This window comes from Drosophila innubila (genome assembly GCF_004354385.1).
Source record: "Drosophila innubila isolate TH190305 chromosome 2L unlocalized genomic scaffold, UK_Dinn_1.0 4_B_2L, whole genome shotgun sequence".
Lineage (NCBI taxonomy): Eukaryota > Metazoa > Arthropoda > Insecta > Diptera > Drosophilidae > Drosophila > Drosophila innubila.
Genome location: NW_022995372.1, coordinates 28,774,748 through 28,792,983, shown reverse-complemented (window position 1 = coordinate 28,792,983; position 18,236 = coordinate 28,774,748). Strand labels below are relative to the sequence as shown.

General features: G+C 40.1%; 2 protein-coding genes and 1 long non-coding RNA gene across 5 annotated transcripts; 1 reads left to right on the top strand and 2 right to left on the bottom strand.

The window, feature by feature from the left end:
• The first annotated feature begins 40 nt into the window (after positions 1-40).
• LOC117782162 (DNA polymerase subunit gamma-1, mitochondrial) lies at positions 41-11,481 on the top strand. Of its 2 annotated transcripts, XM_034619151.1 has the most exons (5): positions 41-142; positions 5,879-7,889; positions 9,072-9,891; positions 10,634-11,297; positions 11,343-11,481. In XM_034619151.1, the coding sequence occupies exons 2-4, from the start codon at positions 5,900-5,902 to the stop codon at positions 11,295-11,297; spliced, it is 3,474 nt and encodes a 1,157-aa protein (XP_034475042.1). In that variant the 5' UTR covers positions 41-142; positions 5,879-5,899; the 3' UTR covers positions 11,343-11,481. The 2 variants fall into 2 exon arrangements, with proteins under 2 accessions (XP_034475042.1, XP_034475041.1); XM_034619150.1 differs by having other exon boundaries at positions 10,634-11,481.
• On the bottom strand, positions 1,247-2,035 carry LOC117782168. Of its 2 annotated transcripts, none has more exons than XR_004617233.1 (3): positions 1,977-2,035; positions 1,757-1,917; positions 1,247-1,659 (listed from the first exon to the last, which is right to left on the bottom strand). It is a non-coding gene; the product is annotated as an uncharacterized LOC117782168 (long non-coding RNA). The 2 variants fall into 2 exon arrangements; XR_004617234.1 differs by having other exon boundaries at positions 1,247-1,655.
• Positions 11,482-12,311: 830 nt separating the features above from the next.
• LOC117782163 (cysteine sulfinic acid decarboxylase) lies at positions 12,312-15,350 on the bottom strand. Its single transcript, XM_034619152.1, has 3 exons — positions 14,447-15,350; positions 13,249-13,616; positions 12,312-13,111 (listed from the first exon to the last, which is right to left on the bottom strand). The coding sequence occupies exons 1-3, from the start codon at positions 15,194-15,196 to the stop codon at positions 12,514-12,516; spliced, it is 1,716 nt and encodes a 571-aa protein (XP_034475043.1). The 5' UTR covers positions 15,197-15,350; the 3' UTR covers positions 12,312-12,513.
• Between the last annotated feature and the right edge of the window lie 2,886 nt (positions 15,351-18,236).

The following is an 18,236-nucleotide window of genomic DNA, read 5'->3' as shown; positions in this document are numbered from 1 at the left end:
AGCATTTTACATTGTACTTGCAACTCGATGTACTTGGAAATCGATAAATAATACAGAGTGCTCAACAGTACTCATTTATCGATAAATAGGGCGCTATCAGAATAAATATTTTGTGAGAATTTGTTAATACATTCAAAATAATGTATTGTTATGTTCATGTTTTATCGTTTGTGCCAGCTCGATGTTTATTGTTATTTGTATTTTCCTTTATTATCGGCTCTGTCGATATACTTTGTTGTGTATTTAAAAGATATAGTTATCGATAGGTATTGGCGGTAAATTACATGTGAAAGGGGGTGGCGACCCTAAATTTTAGATCATAAAGAGAGAGACGATGCATTTTGTTTTTGCAGTAACGGCGAGTTTTTTTTTGGGATTTGAAAAGGAAAGGGAAAATAGAGGAATAGGAAGAATTTTAGGAGACCACGAGGTTGACAGAAAATTCGTGAGAGTTCGATTTGATCGGCGAAGAGGAGCGGTTGCCTTCGACAGGCACACAGTTTCTTTTTGAGGAGAGTCGTGCCTTGTGCTGCACCAGCGTGTTTGCCTAATTTGGTGTGACAGTCAACACATTTGTGCTCGCTGGGTGCTGCGGACCAAACTTGTGCCTCGCCAGAAATTGTGCCGTGTCAGACGACGTTTGGAGCTTCGACCGACATCGTGCTCCGCATGTGCTGCCCTAGATCTGTTTGAGGTCAATAATTGAGTGCTCCACTGTCTGTGCCAGATCAACAAAACTTCGTGCCGTTGCAAAACCTTTGTGGCGTACGGCCTCTAAAGCGAAAGACCAACTGATTTTTGTAACCGTTTTAACCCGGAGGGGAAACTCTGGTCGTCGTTGGGAATCTGTGGAGGCGTCTATTGACATCAATTCGTCCAAGGGAACCGCAGGGAGCAGCCGTTGTCACAACGTACAAGTGAGTCAGTTCCGATTGCTCCACCACATGTTTGGAAAGATTTTGAAGTTGAAGAGCTGCAATATACCAACCTTTTCTGCCCCTGTGCCGTTTAAGAAATTCAATGCCGCTGTTCTTTTTGTTTAAAAATGATGAAGATTTATTAGAGCATTTCGCTAATTAAAGAAAATTTTAAGAACGTCGTACATAAAAACATACAAGTCGAACATTAAATGGAATTATAAAATTAAAACGTAAAAATACTTATATTAAAACTTATATAAAATTAAATAATAATATAATTAAATTAATTAATAATTAAAATTAAAGTAAAGTAAAATAAAGGAAATAGTAAAGTAAAGTAAATAAAAATAATATCTGTATAAATTGAAACACAACAGTTTAGGAACAACACAAAAACAATAACATTGCAAAGTCACTCAACAAAATACAATAGATATTGTATACTTATACATATATACTCATACCCATAAAAATATATCGCCCCTTCACTAACCCAAAGAGCTCTTTAGGTAGGCAAGGTAGTCCTTAAGCGATACATATTCACATTTACATAGAATCACACACTAATCACAATCATAATACACTTACCGGTACATGAACATATATGTATGTATATACCTAGATACATTTATAATTCCCGCGTTGTTTCTGCACTAGCATCTTGCCACAGTATTTTCCGGCGAGCTTGTTACCTTTTTGCAGCATCATGGTGTTCCTAGTCTGTTTCGTTTGTTTCTTCCTTGTTGCATTGTTGCCGAATTGTTTAATTGTAAATAGAAGTTAAGATACGATGTTAATTTTGGAGAAAAATCACGGAAGAATAAGATAATACTTACCTGATGATAAAAATGTCCGTTTAATTATTGCTGTAGGGGGAGGGAGAAACACGATGGCCAACACAGGATGAAGTAGGTCCATTCGGTGGCCAACATGAGGGAGATGACGGAGTGGTGTCATCTCAGGCAGGGCGGGTACGCTTGGGTCCGGAACCGGGATCCTGTTTGGACGAGAGGTGGATCAGTGTTAGGTATTGTGAATGTTTGTTTGTTTACTTACCGTTTTGTTGTTGATTGCAGGTTTTGTTGTTTATGTTGTGGATTTCCGTCGTCTTTTGTTGGAGTGTTGTGTAGTTCCGTTCGCCACAGCTGTTTGTGTATCGATGGTGTAATCGATTGTTCGGACTGCGGGCCAGGGATGGGACTCTACCCTGAGAACCGATGAGCCAGCCGGCGCGGCCCACAGAGTGAAAAGCAGTTCGTAACAATATGGCGCCCAAACGAAAGAGCTCACGGTTTTAAAATCGTGGCTATTTCTGAAAAAAAATATAAATGTATACAATGTTGATACACGAGGTCAATCCCTCGGCTTTAGGATCCACGCACCTGAAGTCTTATGCGGCACGGAAGGTGGCCCATAATTGCGCAGTGTGTTGTGGAGTCCGAGAAGCACGACGATGTTTACTGACCATATATTCCTTTTGGCATCGGAGGATGCTCTCGTTGCGGTTGGTGCAGTTCGGGACGTACCGACTGTATCCATAGCCTGGTGGTAGCCGTGACGATAGTGTAATTCTGTGATACCAATTGTGATATTAGGTTAGTATGTTGTTTGTTATTTATTTATTTATTAATATCTATTTGTTTTGTCTTACTCTGCGTTCGCTGTGGATGTGTGTTGGCCGTGGTTAGTTTTGAGCCTCGGAGACTGGTGACCCAGGACGATACCAGTATCGATCCTGCGCCGCATCGGTCACTCAACATGCTTCAGCAGCTGCCAGATGTACGACAGAAGCCAAATAGAATCTCAGATAGCGTTTCTCGGATGCCGTTCATCACGCTAGTGATGAACTGAGCATTTGACAGATGCTTAAATGTTTGTCCACTGTCCGAATCGTGCGTAGAGAAGTGTTGGTCCGCCTGTGCATATTTTTTTTTCTCTCCCTTGTGAAGTTGATGTATTTGCTGTAAAATATAGTAGAAAATAATTGGTATTTATATTTAGTAATTTATATTTTTTGTAATTATAGTTATTATATTGGTAATCGTCAGGCGTTTCGTTAAGTATCGTAAGTCTGTTTATTTTCGTGAGTAGTTTTGTTTGACGTATATATATTCAGTATTGTAAGTCCTGTTGGGTAGTCTTTACTTATTGTAAGTTGTTTGAATTAATTTTCTGTAAGTACGTGAATTTATTGAATATTAGTTAGTGTCTGTATATATTAGTTGTTAGTTTTTGTATTAGTAAGTCTCTGTAGTGTTAGACTTGTTAATATGTAATTTTTGGTTAGCTTTAGTGAGATTAGTGTTATTTATATCTATTTATTAGAATACAGGACATTTATTAGTATTTATTAGAAAATACGGGATTAGATTTTTTTTTAGATAGAAAGAATGGATAGCGCGACGAAATCAGCGGTAAATGTAGCGATTGCTCAGGCCCACCAGACGTATAGGCATTCCTTGCGGTTGGGTATTAGCGATGCGCTTCAGGAGCAGATTAGAGAAGGGTTCATGGAGATGATGGCACTCATCAATGAACTGATCGGGACGCAAGAGCCCAGGGCAAGATCCGAGAGTGTCGTGGCGATGCTTCCAGGGTTGGAAAGCACAGATCCGGGGACAGAAGCTATTCCGGAGAGCCAAGAAGATGAATCCCAGGATCATCGTGATACCGATTATTTGTGCGATGGGCAAATATGGTTCACTGATCCACCGGCGATGAATGTATACCATCTAGGACGGCATAATCTCCGCGTAGAGGATCGCCGAGTAAATGCGTTGAAAGAAGCGTTGTGGCTCACGGATGCGCACGACCAGACTTTTTGTTGGAAGCCCGGCTAACTCAGTCGGTAGAGTATGAGTAGTGCTCTTGAGTAGGGTCATGTTGTGGGTGTGGCCTACGTTGGGCGCTGCGTTAGGTGCCGGCTGGTCACAAACGATCTAGGGGGGGGGTATTGTTATGTTCATGTTTTATCGTTTGTGCCAGCTCGATGTTTATTGTTATTTGTATTTTCCTTTATTATCGGCTCTGTCGATATACTTTGTTGTGTATTTAAAAGATATAGTTATCGATAGGTATTGGCGGTAAATTACATGTGAAAGGGGTGGCGACCTAAATTTTAGATCATAAAGAGAGACGATGCATTTTGTTTTGCAGTAACGGCGAGTTTTTTTTTGGGATTTGAAAAGGAAAGAGAAAATAGAGGAATAGGAAGAATTTTAGGAGACCACGAGGTTGACAGAAAATTCGTGAGAGTTCGATTTGATCGGCGAAGAGGAGCGGTTGCCTTCGACAGGCACACAGTTTCTTTTTGAGGAGAGTCGTGCCTTGTGCTGCACCAGCGTGTTTGCCTAATTTGGTGTGACAGTCAACACATTTGTGCTCGCTGGGTGCTGCGGACAAACTGTGCCTCGCCAGAAATTGTGCCGTGTCAGACGACGTTTGGAGCTTCGACCGACATTGTGCTCCGCATGTGCTGCCCTAAATCTGTTTGAGGTCAATAATTGACTGCTCCACTGTCTGTGCCAAAACCTTTGTGGCGTACGGCCTCTAAAGCGAAAGACCGGCTGATTTTTGTAACCGTTTCAACCCGGAGGGGAAACTCTGGTCGTCGTTGGGAATCTGTGGAGGCGTCTATTGACATCAATTCGTCCAAGGGAACCGCAGGGAGCAGCCGTTGTCACATCGTACAAGTGAGTCAGTTCCGATTGCTCCACCACATGTTTGGAAAGATTTTGAAGTTGAAGAGCTGCAATATACCAACCTTTTCTGCCCCTGTGCCGTTTAAGAAATTCAATGCCGCTGTTCTTTTTGTTTAAAAATGATGAAGATTTATTAGAGCATTTCGCTAATTAAAGAAAATTTTAAGAACGTCGTACATAAAACATACAAGTCGAACATTAAATGGAATTATAAAATTAAAACGTAAAAATACTTATATTAAAACTTATATAAAATTAAATAATAATATAATTAAATTAATTAATAATTAAAATTAAAGTAAAGTAAAATAAAGGAAATAGTAAAGTAAAGTAAATAAAATAATATCTGTATAAATTGAAACACAACAGTTTAGGAACAACACAAAAACAATAACATTGCAAAGTCACTCAACAAAATACAATAGATATTGTATACTTATACATATATACTCATACCCATAAAAATATATCGCCCCTTCACTAACCCAAAGAGCTCTTTAGGTAGGCAAGGTAGTCCTTAAGCGATACATATTCACATTTACATAGAATCACACACTAATCACAATCATAATACACTTACCGGTACATGAACATATATGTATGTATATACCTAGATACATTTATAATTCCCGCGTTGTTTCTGCACTAGCATCTTGCCACAGTATTTTCCGGCGAGCTTGTTACCTTTTTTGCAGCATCATGGTGTTCCTAGTCTGTTTCGTTTGTTTCTTCCTTGTTGCATTGTTGCCGAATTGTTTAATTGTAAATAGAAGTTAAGATACGATGTTAATTTTGGAGAAAAATCACGGAAGAATAAGATAATACTTACCTGATGATAAAAATGTCCGTTTAATTATTGCTGTAGGGGGGAGGGAGAAACACGATGGCCAACACAGGATGAAGTAGGTCCATTCGGTGGCCAACATGAGGGAGATGACGGAGTGGTGTCATCTCAGGCAGGGCGGGTACGCTTGGGTCCGGAACCGGGATCCTGTTTGGACGAGAGGTGGATCAGTGTTAGGTATTGTGAATGTTTGTTTGTTTACTTACCGTTTTGTTGTTGATTGCAGGTTTTGTTGTTTATGTTGTGGATTTCCGTCGTCTTTTGTTGTAGTGTTGTGTAGTTCCGTTCGCCACAGCTGTTTGTGTATCGATGGTGTAATCGATTGTTCGGACTGCAGGCCAGGGATGGGACTCTACCCTGAGAACCGATGAGCCAGCCGGCGCGGCCCACAGAGTGAAAAGCAGTTCGTAACAGTATTTGATTGCTTATCAATAATGCGCCTGCTACGTTGCTACGCCACTAAAGCCGGACGTGAACACTATGCCAGCAGCAGTGTTAAGATTTATCGCAAGCTTCCCAGCAAAAGCAAAATAAAAACAAAACATGCGCCAACGACGACGCCTACAGCGACGTCGACGCCAACGACTCTGTTACCGGCAACAGAGGAATACGCTGAAAACTTGGTAAAGGTGCAGATGATATCGCAGAATTTACACAGGCAACTGTTTCCACAGGCCATACGACAGAACTCCGAGCTGGAGAACGCAACCGCCAAGTTATACAACGCCGAATTAAAGCGACATGGAATCGACGTTGCGAGCACGTCGCGCATTCCGGATATTAATCTGAAACTACCGCCTTTGCGGGGTGAGAATATCGAGGAGCACTTCCATGCCATAGCCAAGGAGCAGGTGCAGCCCTACGAGGCGCTGCTGCATCCATTGGTAGCGTGCAGAGAGCTGCCGGCAAAACCCAAGCGTTGGTCTTTCTCTGCCGGCTGGACAGCCTACGATCCTGAGGATGGCTCTGCGACTTCTGTACCACAGCCGATGGAGAAAGGCATTGTCTTCGACGTTGAGGTGTGCGTACGCGAGGGCAGTGCTCCAGTACTGGCCACGGCAGTGAGCACCAAGCGCTGGTACTGTTGGGTTAGTCCGAAGTTGACAAAGCATCGCTTAGAAGTGCCTCCCGTGGAGCCAGTCGATGTTGACCAAAGCGAACGACCCCATCACACTTTGGACGAACTCATACCCCTGGGTCAAGGTGAAAGGGGACTGGTTGTGGGACACAATGTTTCATATGACAGGGCGCGTTTGCGGGAGCAATATTTGATTGAGGATACGGGCACCCGCTTTCTGGACACAATGTCGCTGCACACGTGCGTCAGTGGAGTCACTAGCTACCAGCGGGCAATGTTAAAGTCCAAGAAGGAGCCTGCTGCTGAGGATCTCGATTGGTTAGAGCAGAGCTCACTAAATAGTCTGGTCGATGTGCATCGCCTGTACTGTGGCGGTGAGGATCTGTCCAAGGAGCCACGCAACATCTTTGTCGAGGGCACACTGGATCAGGTGCGACAGCACTTTCAGTTGCTGGTGAACTACTGTGCCAGCGATGTTGAAGCCACTCATCGCGTGCTCCGGGTGATTTATCCGATGTATGCCACACGCTTTCCACATCCTGCCACCTTGGCGGGCATGCTGGAAATGGGCTCCGCCTATTTACCTGTGAACTCCAACTGGGAGCGTTATATACGCGACGCGCAACTGACCTACGAGGATGTCAGCATCGAGGCCAAATACCATTTGGGCCGACGCGCAGAAGAAGCTTGTGCGTTGCTCCATGATGATCAATACCGCCAGCATCTGTGGCTGTGGGACGAGGACTGGAGCGTACAGCAGCTCAAGTTAAAGCAGTCTCCCAAGCGCAAGCAACTACCAACTATGGAGCTGCAACAACTAAAGCAACAACTTACCGCCGAACAGCGCCGACTGCAAACAAAGTTTCAACATCTTTACGATCAGGGATCACTTCTGCCGGCACGACGACCACTGCTGCCTGGCTATCCCCAATGGTATCGCAAGTTGTGCCGCAAGCCGCCGATGGGATTCAGCGAGGATCAACAGCTGGAGGAGGATGAGGAGCCGTGGACACCAGGCGCTAGTGAAATAAGCACGGGCATGCAGATTGCGCCCAAGCTATTATCGCTCTGTTGGGAGGGTTATCCTTTGCACTACAAGCGCGAACATGGTTGGGGCTTCCTGGTGCCATTCCGCAGTGATGTGGAGAGTCACAATAGCAACCTGCCCATTGCGCAACTGCTCACACGCTGTGCGATCCCAGAATTCGCCCGCCAATACGCATCGGAAGAGGAGTGTAATCTGGCAATGGACATGCTGCCCAACCAAATCGATGAGAATCTGAGCAAACGGCAGTACTACAAAAAGATCTCACAACGCCAAAAGCAGCTCGAGGAGCAGTACAAAGGTCAGCAAAGGTTGGGCACATATACATACATACATATCGATGCATTTCCCCAATTTTATTATAGTGTAATTTTTTTTAATGTTAAGATTTCATTGCGAAATTGTGGACGGAGGCTTTTCGGTAAAATTTACTTGTGCTCATATATTCTTATCTAGGATACGGCACATTGCAAAAAGTTATTTTAGATTCGAAAAAGCGGGACCTTTCTTCGCAACTATTTTTGTAAATGTATTTTAGATTTATTTATATATTAATTTAATATCGTTTGAATATGCTTTCGTCACTAGACTTCTACCTCGAGTAGAGCCAGTCAAAAAATCTGAATATTAAAAGAAGGCACGTTATTGTTTTGATTTGAATGAAGTTTCTAAGTTGATTAGTTTTATAATAAGGGTGTGTAAAAAGATCCAGCGTGATCAACAATATAAAATCGAGTATTCACTTACATAGTTATTGTAAAATTTTCTCCCGAAATCAATACACATGATTATACCGCCTTCATAAATGCTTTATCTTATTGCCGTGCTGTATTATATTAATCCATAAATCTCGTGCAGCAGCCAGCTGCTTCTTAAAATACAAAGAAATCATTTTAATCCTGATAAACCAGTTTCATATTTAAAAAAATGTAATTACATTAATATACACACAAATCATTATATAATTGAATCATTTAAAAATGTAAGTAACGTATCGTGTCATACGGAGACTAGTTAATAAAAATTATTTTTATAAGGGGAGGCACGCGACATTATGTTAACATACTCTTTATTAATTGCTTTAAAATATTATCACAATTTTATGGTTGTGTTAGTCAAGTTTTCGTTAGATATCTGATGTATTATTAAAGTTGGAAGAACAAAAGTTAAAAAAGGGGCAAATAGACATAAATAAAAAAACACGAATAGCTTTTTTTTTAGCTAAATTCTACTAAAGAAGTTTTAAACCAAAAGGTTGTCCCGATTCGCTGAGTTTTGCGTTTTTCAACTACAAATTGGATCCAACTTCTTTTTTTTAACGTAACGTCATTGCCTATTTTTACTTATATCTTTTAATCGTAGAAATCGCTTAATATTTTTTTTATTGAAGATAGTCCAACTTAATTGTTTCGCAGTTATAAAAATAATTTTTTAACAATTAGATTTTTTTGTAAAGTCCCAATTGATTTTATATTTGTTTCAGGCTCTGGTATCTGGTGCAATCAAGTGCTTGACGACTGTTGCTTTTTTCTGAAGTTACCACACAAGAATGGACCCTCCTTTCGTGTGGGTAATCCGCTGTCCAAGGATTTCTTGAACAAGTTCTCTGACCATGCACTGAGCAGTGGTGACCCGACTTGCCAAGCGGCGGCCCGAGTCATCGAGATTGCTCGGATGATGTCCTACTGGCGGAATAATCGGGACCGCATTCTTAATCAAATGGTTGTGTGGCTGCAGGAAAATGAACTGCCAACTGAGTTGGGATCCCATACACGGCACACAGTTTATGGTGCCATTTGTCCGCAAGTTGTCGTTGCCGGAACATTAACGCGTCGTGCCATGGAATCCACTTGGATGACAGCCTCTAACTCTCGTGCAGATCGCATTGGATCTGAATTGCGCGCCATGGTGCAGGCGCCACCAGGATACAAGTTGGTTGGTGCAGATGTGGACTCGCAGGAGCTGTGGATCGCCTCTGTTCTGGGCGATGCCTATGCCCATGGCGTGCACGGCGCCACGCCCCTTGGCTGGATGACATTAAGCGGCAGCAAGTCCAACGGGAGCGACATGCACTCCATCACTGCCAAGGTGGTGGGTATCTCACGTGATCACGCTAAGGTGCTCAACTATGCACGTATCTATGGAGCTGGACAGCAGTTTGCCGAAACTCTTCTGCAGCAATTTAATCCCACGCTCAGTGCATCAGAGGCCAAGGCCAAGGCTATGAAGATGTTTGCGGCCACTAAGGGCAAGCGAGTCTATCGCCTTCGCCATGAGTTCCACGACGAGCTTGAGGACAGAGCGTATGTATTAATCTGATCGACAACAATCTTTTTGTCATCAAGTTAACTTTTTTATTATTTATTCTTGCAAATCCATTTCATTTCCCTCAATGTAATGCTTCTTTCAGAAAATGAACTTATACCAATGTCTTTCTGATCTTCGATACCATCAAAAGACTTCAATTTGGAAGTAGACTTCAAAACATTCTTTGCTTTTTTTTTTAAAGCTCCTCAACAGTGTCGAAAAGGTGTCCCCGAAACGACCTCTTAGGTTTTTTGCTTAGCAATATATAACCATATAAGTTGGGTTATTATTTATACTATGTGTAATGCTTGATCTTAAAAAAAAATTGAACGTTTTTGAATTAACGACTTTGTGGGCCAAGACATTCTTTGAAATGGCTCAACAACGTCCTTTATAGTAATATGACGATTTTCGTGTACCTTTAAAACCTTTTTTCGCGAGATGATATCAAAATAGACCATTTGTAATGTACATTCCAATAAAAAACTAATACAGAGAAAAACCGACTGTGAGTGAAACCCTTAACTTGCATATTCTATAAAAACAATTCAAAGCTACATTTTAGGCAAGGTGTTTGCTTAATAAAATCGAAATCATGATGAAGATTTTGGCATCAAACTCTGCAGAGATGTTAACAAGAGAGTTAATTGTTTCTTAATTCTCGCAGAGCTTACATTAAAAATGAGTTGTAAGCGTCGTCCCAATAAATCCTTTCTTATCTGCTTGGTTCCCCAACAGCTATAGCAGCTACGAAGCCAATCGTCTAGCACTACAACGTCAACGTCCGATTCTCGAGGTTTTTCATCGTCCAAGTTGGCAGGGAGGCACGGAGAGCGCCATGTTTAATCGACTGGAGGAGATTGCAACACGTGAGCAGCCGGAAACGCCATTTCTCAGCTGCCGTTTGAGCCGTGCCCTGGAGTCGCATGGAGGACACGATCAGGAGCAACGGTTTCTGCCCACTCGGGTCAACTGGGTGGTGCAGAGTGGCGCTGTTGACTTTTTGCACTTGATGTTGGTCAGCATGCGTTGGCTATTGGGACCACATGCGCGCTTCTGTTTAAGTTTTCATGATGAGCTTCGTTATCTGGTCAAGGATGAACTGGCCCATAAAGCAGCTTTGGCCATGCACATCACCAATTTGCTAACACGCTCGTTTTGTGCCTCACGCATTGGTCTGACAGATCTGCCCATGTCGGTGGCGTTCTTTTCCTCCGTCGAGGTGGACACGGTCCTACGCAAGGAGTGCACCATGGATTGCCAGACGCCCTCAAATCCTCATGGTCTTAAAGTTGGTTATGGCATTCCGCCTGGCCAAAGTTTAAGCATACAGGAGGCCATTGACAAAGCAGGAGGTCCTGATGTCAGTCAATGGGAGTGGCTCGAGCAGGAGATAAGTTGAGAACTTGAGGCTCGGTTTCATATTTTTTTTGTATGCTAAAAATACGTTATGGAGTGACAAGAAATTGGCACAAATAAGAATTGAGAATTGAAGTCAATTAAAACGTTATAGAAATCAAAAGCTTTGTAGATTGATCGTTTGACGAACGGAATTAATAAAAATAATAATCAAGTTGTGAACTCCACTTTTTTATACTAATTTTTATCTAATATATGAAGTACACTTAGCAACAGCCGAAAAGATGCACTATCAAACCCACGAATATGACCAAAACATATTTTTGTTCTATGGAGTAGTTTTTTTTTAAAATATTTTTAAAAATAATTTAATTTATTTTTAAAGATTTTTTCAGAGGTCAGCTTGCATTTCTCAAATTTTCATACGACTTCCAAAACCAATTGAGTTTTCCTGAAAGCTAATGTAATTCATTCATACACAGTTTTAAATTTAAGCCAATAGTCTTACAACTATCAATTTTTGAATTGATGAAAGTGATCTGATATCAACCAAATTTTTACAGGGTATTTCAAGATACACAATATGTGAGTTGGGTTGAGATATCTTAAGAAACAAAGTTTATTATTGAATGGTATGGTCTCAGAAAAATTTTGTATTAAAAAAAAAAAGTGGCTAAAATAGTAATTTTTAGCAATTTTCAAAAAATCATAAAAAATATTTGACAAGAGATTTTTTGAAGCTTTGCATTCTTTTAGTTTTGTTTGAAGAAACTTTTTGATTTAAAAAGTTTTTTGTTAAAGCCCTAGGAAAAATGATTTAAAAGTAGATATTTAAAAAAATTCTAAGTTTTCAATGAATACTTAATGGGTTAAGGAAAGTTTTCTATCATTCAAACAGAATTTAAATGACCTTTCCATTGATGCCAAAATTTACATAAAGTAAGTTCAAGTTAAGAGTAGATTTAACATTAAGTTTGGTTAAAATACTTTGTCCGACCATTGTAGGGTACAAAAATGTATTCTTTTCTCCCAACAAAATGTAACAAAAGAATTCAAATATATATTCAAGTGTTTGGCTTGTTCTAAATGTTTATTAATGTATCATCTTAAACTACTAACAATTTTGTAACGATGTGAAGTGATAATCGCGAGTTAATACCAGTTAAAATACCATGTATAATATGTACAGCATTTGCCTATGAAGAATGTTCCTTAATACATCAAAGCCACCGTAATGCAGATTTGTATTGTACTACAACCTACAATTTTTGAGCCAGAGATTCGATCTCGTTAAGGAAATATATCATATCGGATTCTTCGAGACAGGAGTTTTGCAGCACAAGACGGAAGAAATTGGGCAACTGGCGCAGCGGTTGATATGTGATCATCATGGAGCCGCTCTTAATCATGGCCTCCTTGACCTTGGGCGCCACCTTGTGCAGCTTGTCGAAGAATTCCTGATTGCGTTCCATTTGCCTTAGGCTGGGGGGCACATACCAGAATGTGATGTTGGTGCACTCTGGTTGCTGCAGGACAAGCTCGAAACCAGGACGCTCACGCAGCTTGGCGGTAAAGAACTCGGCCATGCTAAAGACCTGCTCCACATGCGCTTCGAAACCCTTGCTGCCCTTGGCTTTCCACATGAACCAGAATTTGAAGACATCGGCCCGACGACCGCATTGAATGTGCTTGTCTCCGGTATCATAGGAGGTGTCGTAGAACTTGTCCTTTTGGAACAAATAGGTTGCATTCGTTGAATGGGTTTGGCCCAGAATCTGAGAGTGACGCGTCAGGAAAGTCGAGCACTGCTGCGAAGCTGACAGCAGCTTGTGGGGATTCCATGTAACCGAATCGGCACTAAACAATAAAATTGCATTGAAATATTATTATTGATATAAATAGAATTATACACAATAATTATTGTAAGTCTTCTTGCGAAGATTAAATAAATATAATAAAATAAATTTTAAAACTATTTTATAAATATTATTTACCGTTCAATACCATTGAGCAGATGACGATACTTCTTAGACATAAGTGCACCTCCGCCCCAGGCCGCGTCCACGTGCATCCACATGTTGTGCTTGCGGCAGAGCTCGGAGATGCCCGTCAACTCGTCAAAAGCACCCAGTACAGTGGTGCCAGCTGTGGCAGATACCATCAGTGGTTGCCAATTGTTGTCCAAGCACAATTGTATCTGGTCCTCTAAATCGCTAAGTCGCATTTTCCCCACCTCATTGGTGGCTATCTTGCGCACATGTTCGCTACCAAAGCCCATAAACATGGACAACTTCTCCACCGAGTAATGTGCATCCTCCGATGTGAATATAATCAACGGCTTGGCACTGAATAGTCCCTTTGTCTGTGGATTTGGTAAAAAGAGGTCTTATTATCGATACATTCAAATAAAATATTCAAGCTAGCACAGTAGTAATTAAATCAAATGACAATCTTTAAGAAACTATATCATTGGATAAATGTTACGCATGCCTCGTTTAGTGTGAATTAAGCATTTTGAAGGAATTAAACAACATAAAAAGAACTTAAGAAAATCTATAGAATGAACAATACTGAAGTACCAAAAATTTAAGAAAGTAACAGCACTCGCAATAATGTTTACAGTTTAAAATGACAATTTACAAATAATTAAGCGATCCAAAATCTAAGATACAAATAATTATTAACGTAAGAAAAATATTTTAAAGGAATTATAAGAAAGATTGATATAATCATAAAATGAATTTAGTATAATAAATATACGCATCATTGAAGGAATTTAAATTAAATACACTCGAAAGAGCCGTTAAATATTGTGATAAGTTTGAACCGACAATTTACGAGTAATCAAGCCATAACTATCTAGAAATAAAAAATCAAATAAATATTACGTATACATCAAGTAGTGCTTATAAAGTATGTATGTGCTACAAAGATTTACCTTGGAATAAAAATTAGTTAATACCTCTGTTAACTTCAAACATATACAACTTGTTGCGAACACATACTAATATTATACATGGATCGAGACTGTACTCAAAAAAGTTGAATGTAACGATATCCGAGTTCGTTTCTAGGTCGCATGCATTTTGCTTCCGCTTTGTTTGGCTTCAAACAACAAAAAAATAAAAGCAGACACAAACATTCATATACACACTCACACACGAGTGGTTTGGCCTTCGGGTCGATGCTTACCTTGGATTCGGGCGCATATTTGTAACGCGCACAGCTGATTGCATAACCGTTGGCTATCGAGCCGCCTGGGCAGAAGATGCCATCGCCATGTCCGTTTTCGGGGAATCCCACAATGCGTCGCATTTCGGCCAAAACTTGCTCCTCCATCAGCGTGAAAACGGGCGCCACCTCATAGGTGTAGACACTGGGATTGAGGGCATCGGTGAGCCATTGGCCGACCAGGGCATAGGGATCGACGCCCGAGTACAGCTGATTGATGAAATACGGATGTCCTGTCTTCACCGAAAACCGTATCGTTTCCCGCAGCAGCTGACGCAGCTTATCCTGCGACTCGCCCTTATCCCGTAGCTCAAAATCAAACAACTGACGCAGCTCGGCGGGCTCATGCCATTCTACAACCTTGGATGAGCGATTTGTGCCCTGAAATACTGCCAGCTGTATGATCTCATCCACGCAGGCGCGAATGAAGCCCTCGAATTCAGCTGCCGGATGGCTAGCCACAAATTTGGACAAACCATTGACACTGCAATTGTTGTTGTTGTTATTGGTGGTGTGGTTGGTATTGTTCTTATTAATGTTGCTGTTGGATGGTGTGTCAATCACAACTGCATCATTCGATGACGACGTGGTTAATGTCAATGTCTTGGAAACGCTTGCCAAATCCTCAACGTTGGGCGCGGTGGCCGCATTGTACGGCTTATATATAGAATTCTTGAAGTGATGAGTGGGAAAATTTTCACTGGCCAGCATTTTGTTGGCACCACTAAAATCTGTGTCTGATCACTGAACTGATTGTTGGATTCCTTGATTCGTTAATTCGTTCGCTTGGCCTCTGCTGTCTGTTGTCTTGGTTACAACGGATCCTGGCTAATGTTGGGCACTTGACAATGATTCTGAAGTTCACAATCAAACTGAACAAACTGTTGTGGTTCTTGCTGCTTTTATAAAAGCTGCTTCTGGCTGACACACACACACTCACTCACACACAGACATAGTGACTGACGCGATTGCGACTTACATAAAGACAATGCCGACGCTCTCCCATGCCGAGAGAATCAAAATCGCCTGCCCGATCGGTTCTCGGCTGGGGTTTTTTTTGTTTCTTTTTTATGCTTTTCAGCTCGCTCGTCATATCTTATTAAGGGAAAGTAAAACAGACACCTGCCGCAACTCGCCATCCCGATCCTATCATCGGTCTCATAATTACTGAGTAAGAGACGCGTTTGCAGCTAATGATTAATGTTAATGATCAGAAGCTTTCTTATCGCTTGAGATAACTTCAAATGTTTCTTTTTATTGAGGGGCGTGTACACCGTATCCGTTTTTAAACCGTACTTCCATTCAAAATAGCTGCCTGAAAACAATATCATTAATTTTTCTTCCTACTCTATATACTTTTTTTTATAAACAAGATTCATAATGCAACCGCCAATTACCAGTAATTGTAGTATTTGTCATGTTCTAAAATAATTATATAATTAAGGGAAAGAACCACTAAATACATGCGTTAAAGGAAAACCTATAAATCAGCTATTAAATCATTATTTTTAATCAAATTAAACTCATAATGAACATATTATTCCTTGAATTTTTGACCAAAAATAAAAAATATTGGAGACCTGGAAATAATTTCTTTATTTTGTAGATGATCTCATAGTCGTCTAAGCTTAGATTCAGATGAAAATAGGTTTCGATTGCTATAAACTGTTCAACACTCTTATGACGTCCAACTTGCGACAGTGCGGGGATTTCTTATTGAATCATCGGCGAATAATCCGAATTCGAGTTGGGTTTGGCGACTGTCGCGAAACGGTTGATGAAGTACAATGAACTATCTAAGGTTGCTTAGAAAAATTTATGATTTGCGTTGCTTATTTTTAGACCCCGTACTTAAGAAAAGTATAGGGGTCTATTGTGTTTGTTTTAACGAATATGTGCGTAACAGGCAGAAGGAGGCATGGCAGACCCTATAAAGCATATATATTCTTGATCAGCAACAACAGTCGAGTCGATATAGCAATGTCCGTCTGTCTGTCTGTCCGTCTGTATGAACACCTAGATCTCAGAGACTATAAGAGCTAGAGACACCAAATTTGGTATGTAGGTTCCTCTATATTGCAAGCAGATCAAGTTTATTTCAAAATTTGGCCACGCCCTCTTTGTCGCCCACAAATCGAAAAAAAAAGTTTCATATCCAAATTATTAGAACAATTTAAAAGCTAGTGACACCAAATTTGGTATGTAGATTCCTCAATATTGCAGGCAGATCCAGTTTGTTTCTTTTTTAAATCGGACCACCAAATCATATAGCGCCCATAGGAACAATCGGTCCAAAATCAAGTTTTAGCATGAAAAACTTTTTTGCTTGATGAGATATTGTAACCAAACTAATGCAATAAGCATATAACTTGGTTTTATATATCCTGTCCAAAGTTGGTTCAAATCGGACCACTATATCATATAGCTGTCATAGGACCGATCGGGCGAAAATCAAGTCTTAGTAAGAAAAATTTTTTGTTTTATGAGAAAAACTTATAGAATATGCATTAAACTTGGTTTAATATATCCTGTCCAAAGTTGGTTCAAATCGAACTACTATATCATATAGCGCCCATAGGAACAATCGGTCGAAAATTAAGTTTTAGTATGGAAAACTTTTTTGTTTTATGAGATATCGTAATCAAACTGATACAATAAGCATATAACTTGGTTTTATATATCCTGTCTAAAGTTGATTCAAATCGGACCACTATATCATATAGCTGTCATAGGACCGATCGGACGAAAATCAAGTCTTAGTAAGAAAAACTTTTTTCCATTATTAGTTTTTGCCATAGTAAGTACGGGGTCTCCGACAGTCGAGTATGCTCGACTGTAGCACCGGCCGACTAGTTTTTTTTTGGGTGCTAATTGATTTGCTCATGTAATACAATTATGCATTTAGTTGACCAATTTAACTACGAATTATGCAAATGCGAGATGCTGTTGCCTTCGAAGAGATGTAAATTGTTGATGTCGACGTGGTTTCTCTCCCATTAGCTACAATCAACAACCCATTAAATGCAAATTCATTGAATAATTTTTTCAATTGCTGAGGGTGTATTTTTTAACATTTTTCTTTTTATAACTATAGTTTGTTATTAACAAGTTAATTGCACAACTGAAACGTGAATCGTGATGAGCACAAGATGTTAAGAGCTGGAACTCTCGAGCTATGAGTAAATTGTTGCCGTAGGTCGTGGCGATAATGTTAATTCAGATGTATAGATGATCTTGGTCAAGACTATATAAATATATTATTAACTGCTGGGTGTACCTTGAGATTGATATATGTATGTATGTATTAAGTATACATCAACAACTTTCTCTGACTACAACAAAAAATAAATTAAAGCGGAAGACTTTTGCGTTATATATAAGAATACATTTACTATGTGAGATAGACAGATCGAGAGTTGAGATCGACATAGTATCTATTAAGAATTCATTCTGAATCCACAAGTTAAGGAACTGATCTTGGGCAATGGCCTTCACTGTCCACGTTGGCAGTGCATTCTCAATTTCTCTATAAATAAAATCGAATTGCAAATAATAGGTTATTACATTTTTCTACATAACATATGTACACAATTATATTTTTTATTGATGATTGATTACTCAACGAATTTATCATTAAATATTTTTATGTTATTATTGTTGTGTTCATTTAATGGAAATGAGATAATATTAAAAAACTGCCGCTTTCTGACGCAAATATTGCAAGACGGTTATTCAACCTGCAGTACAAACC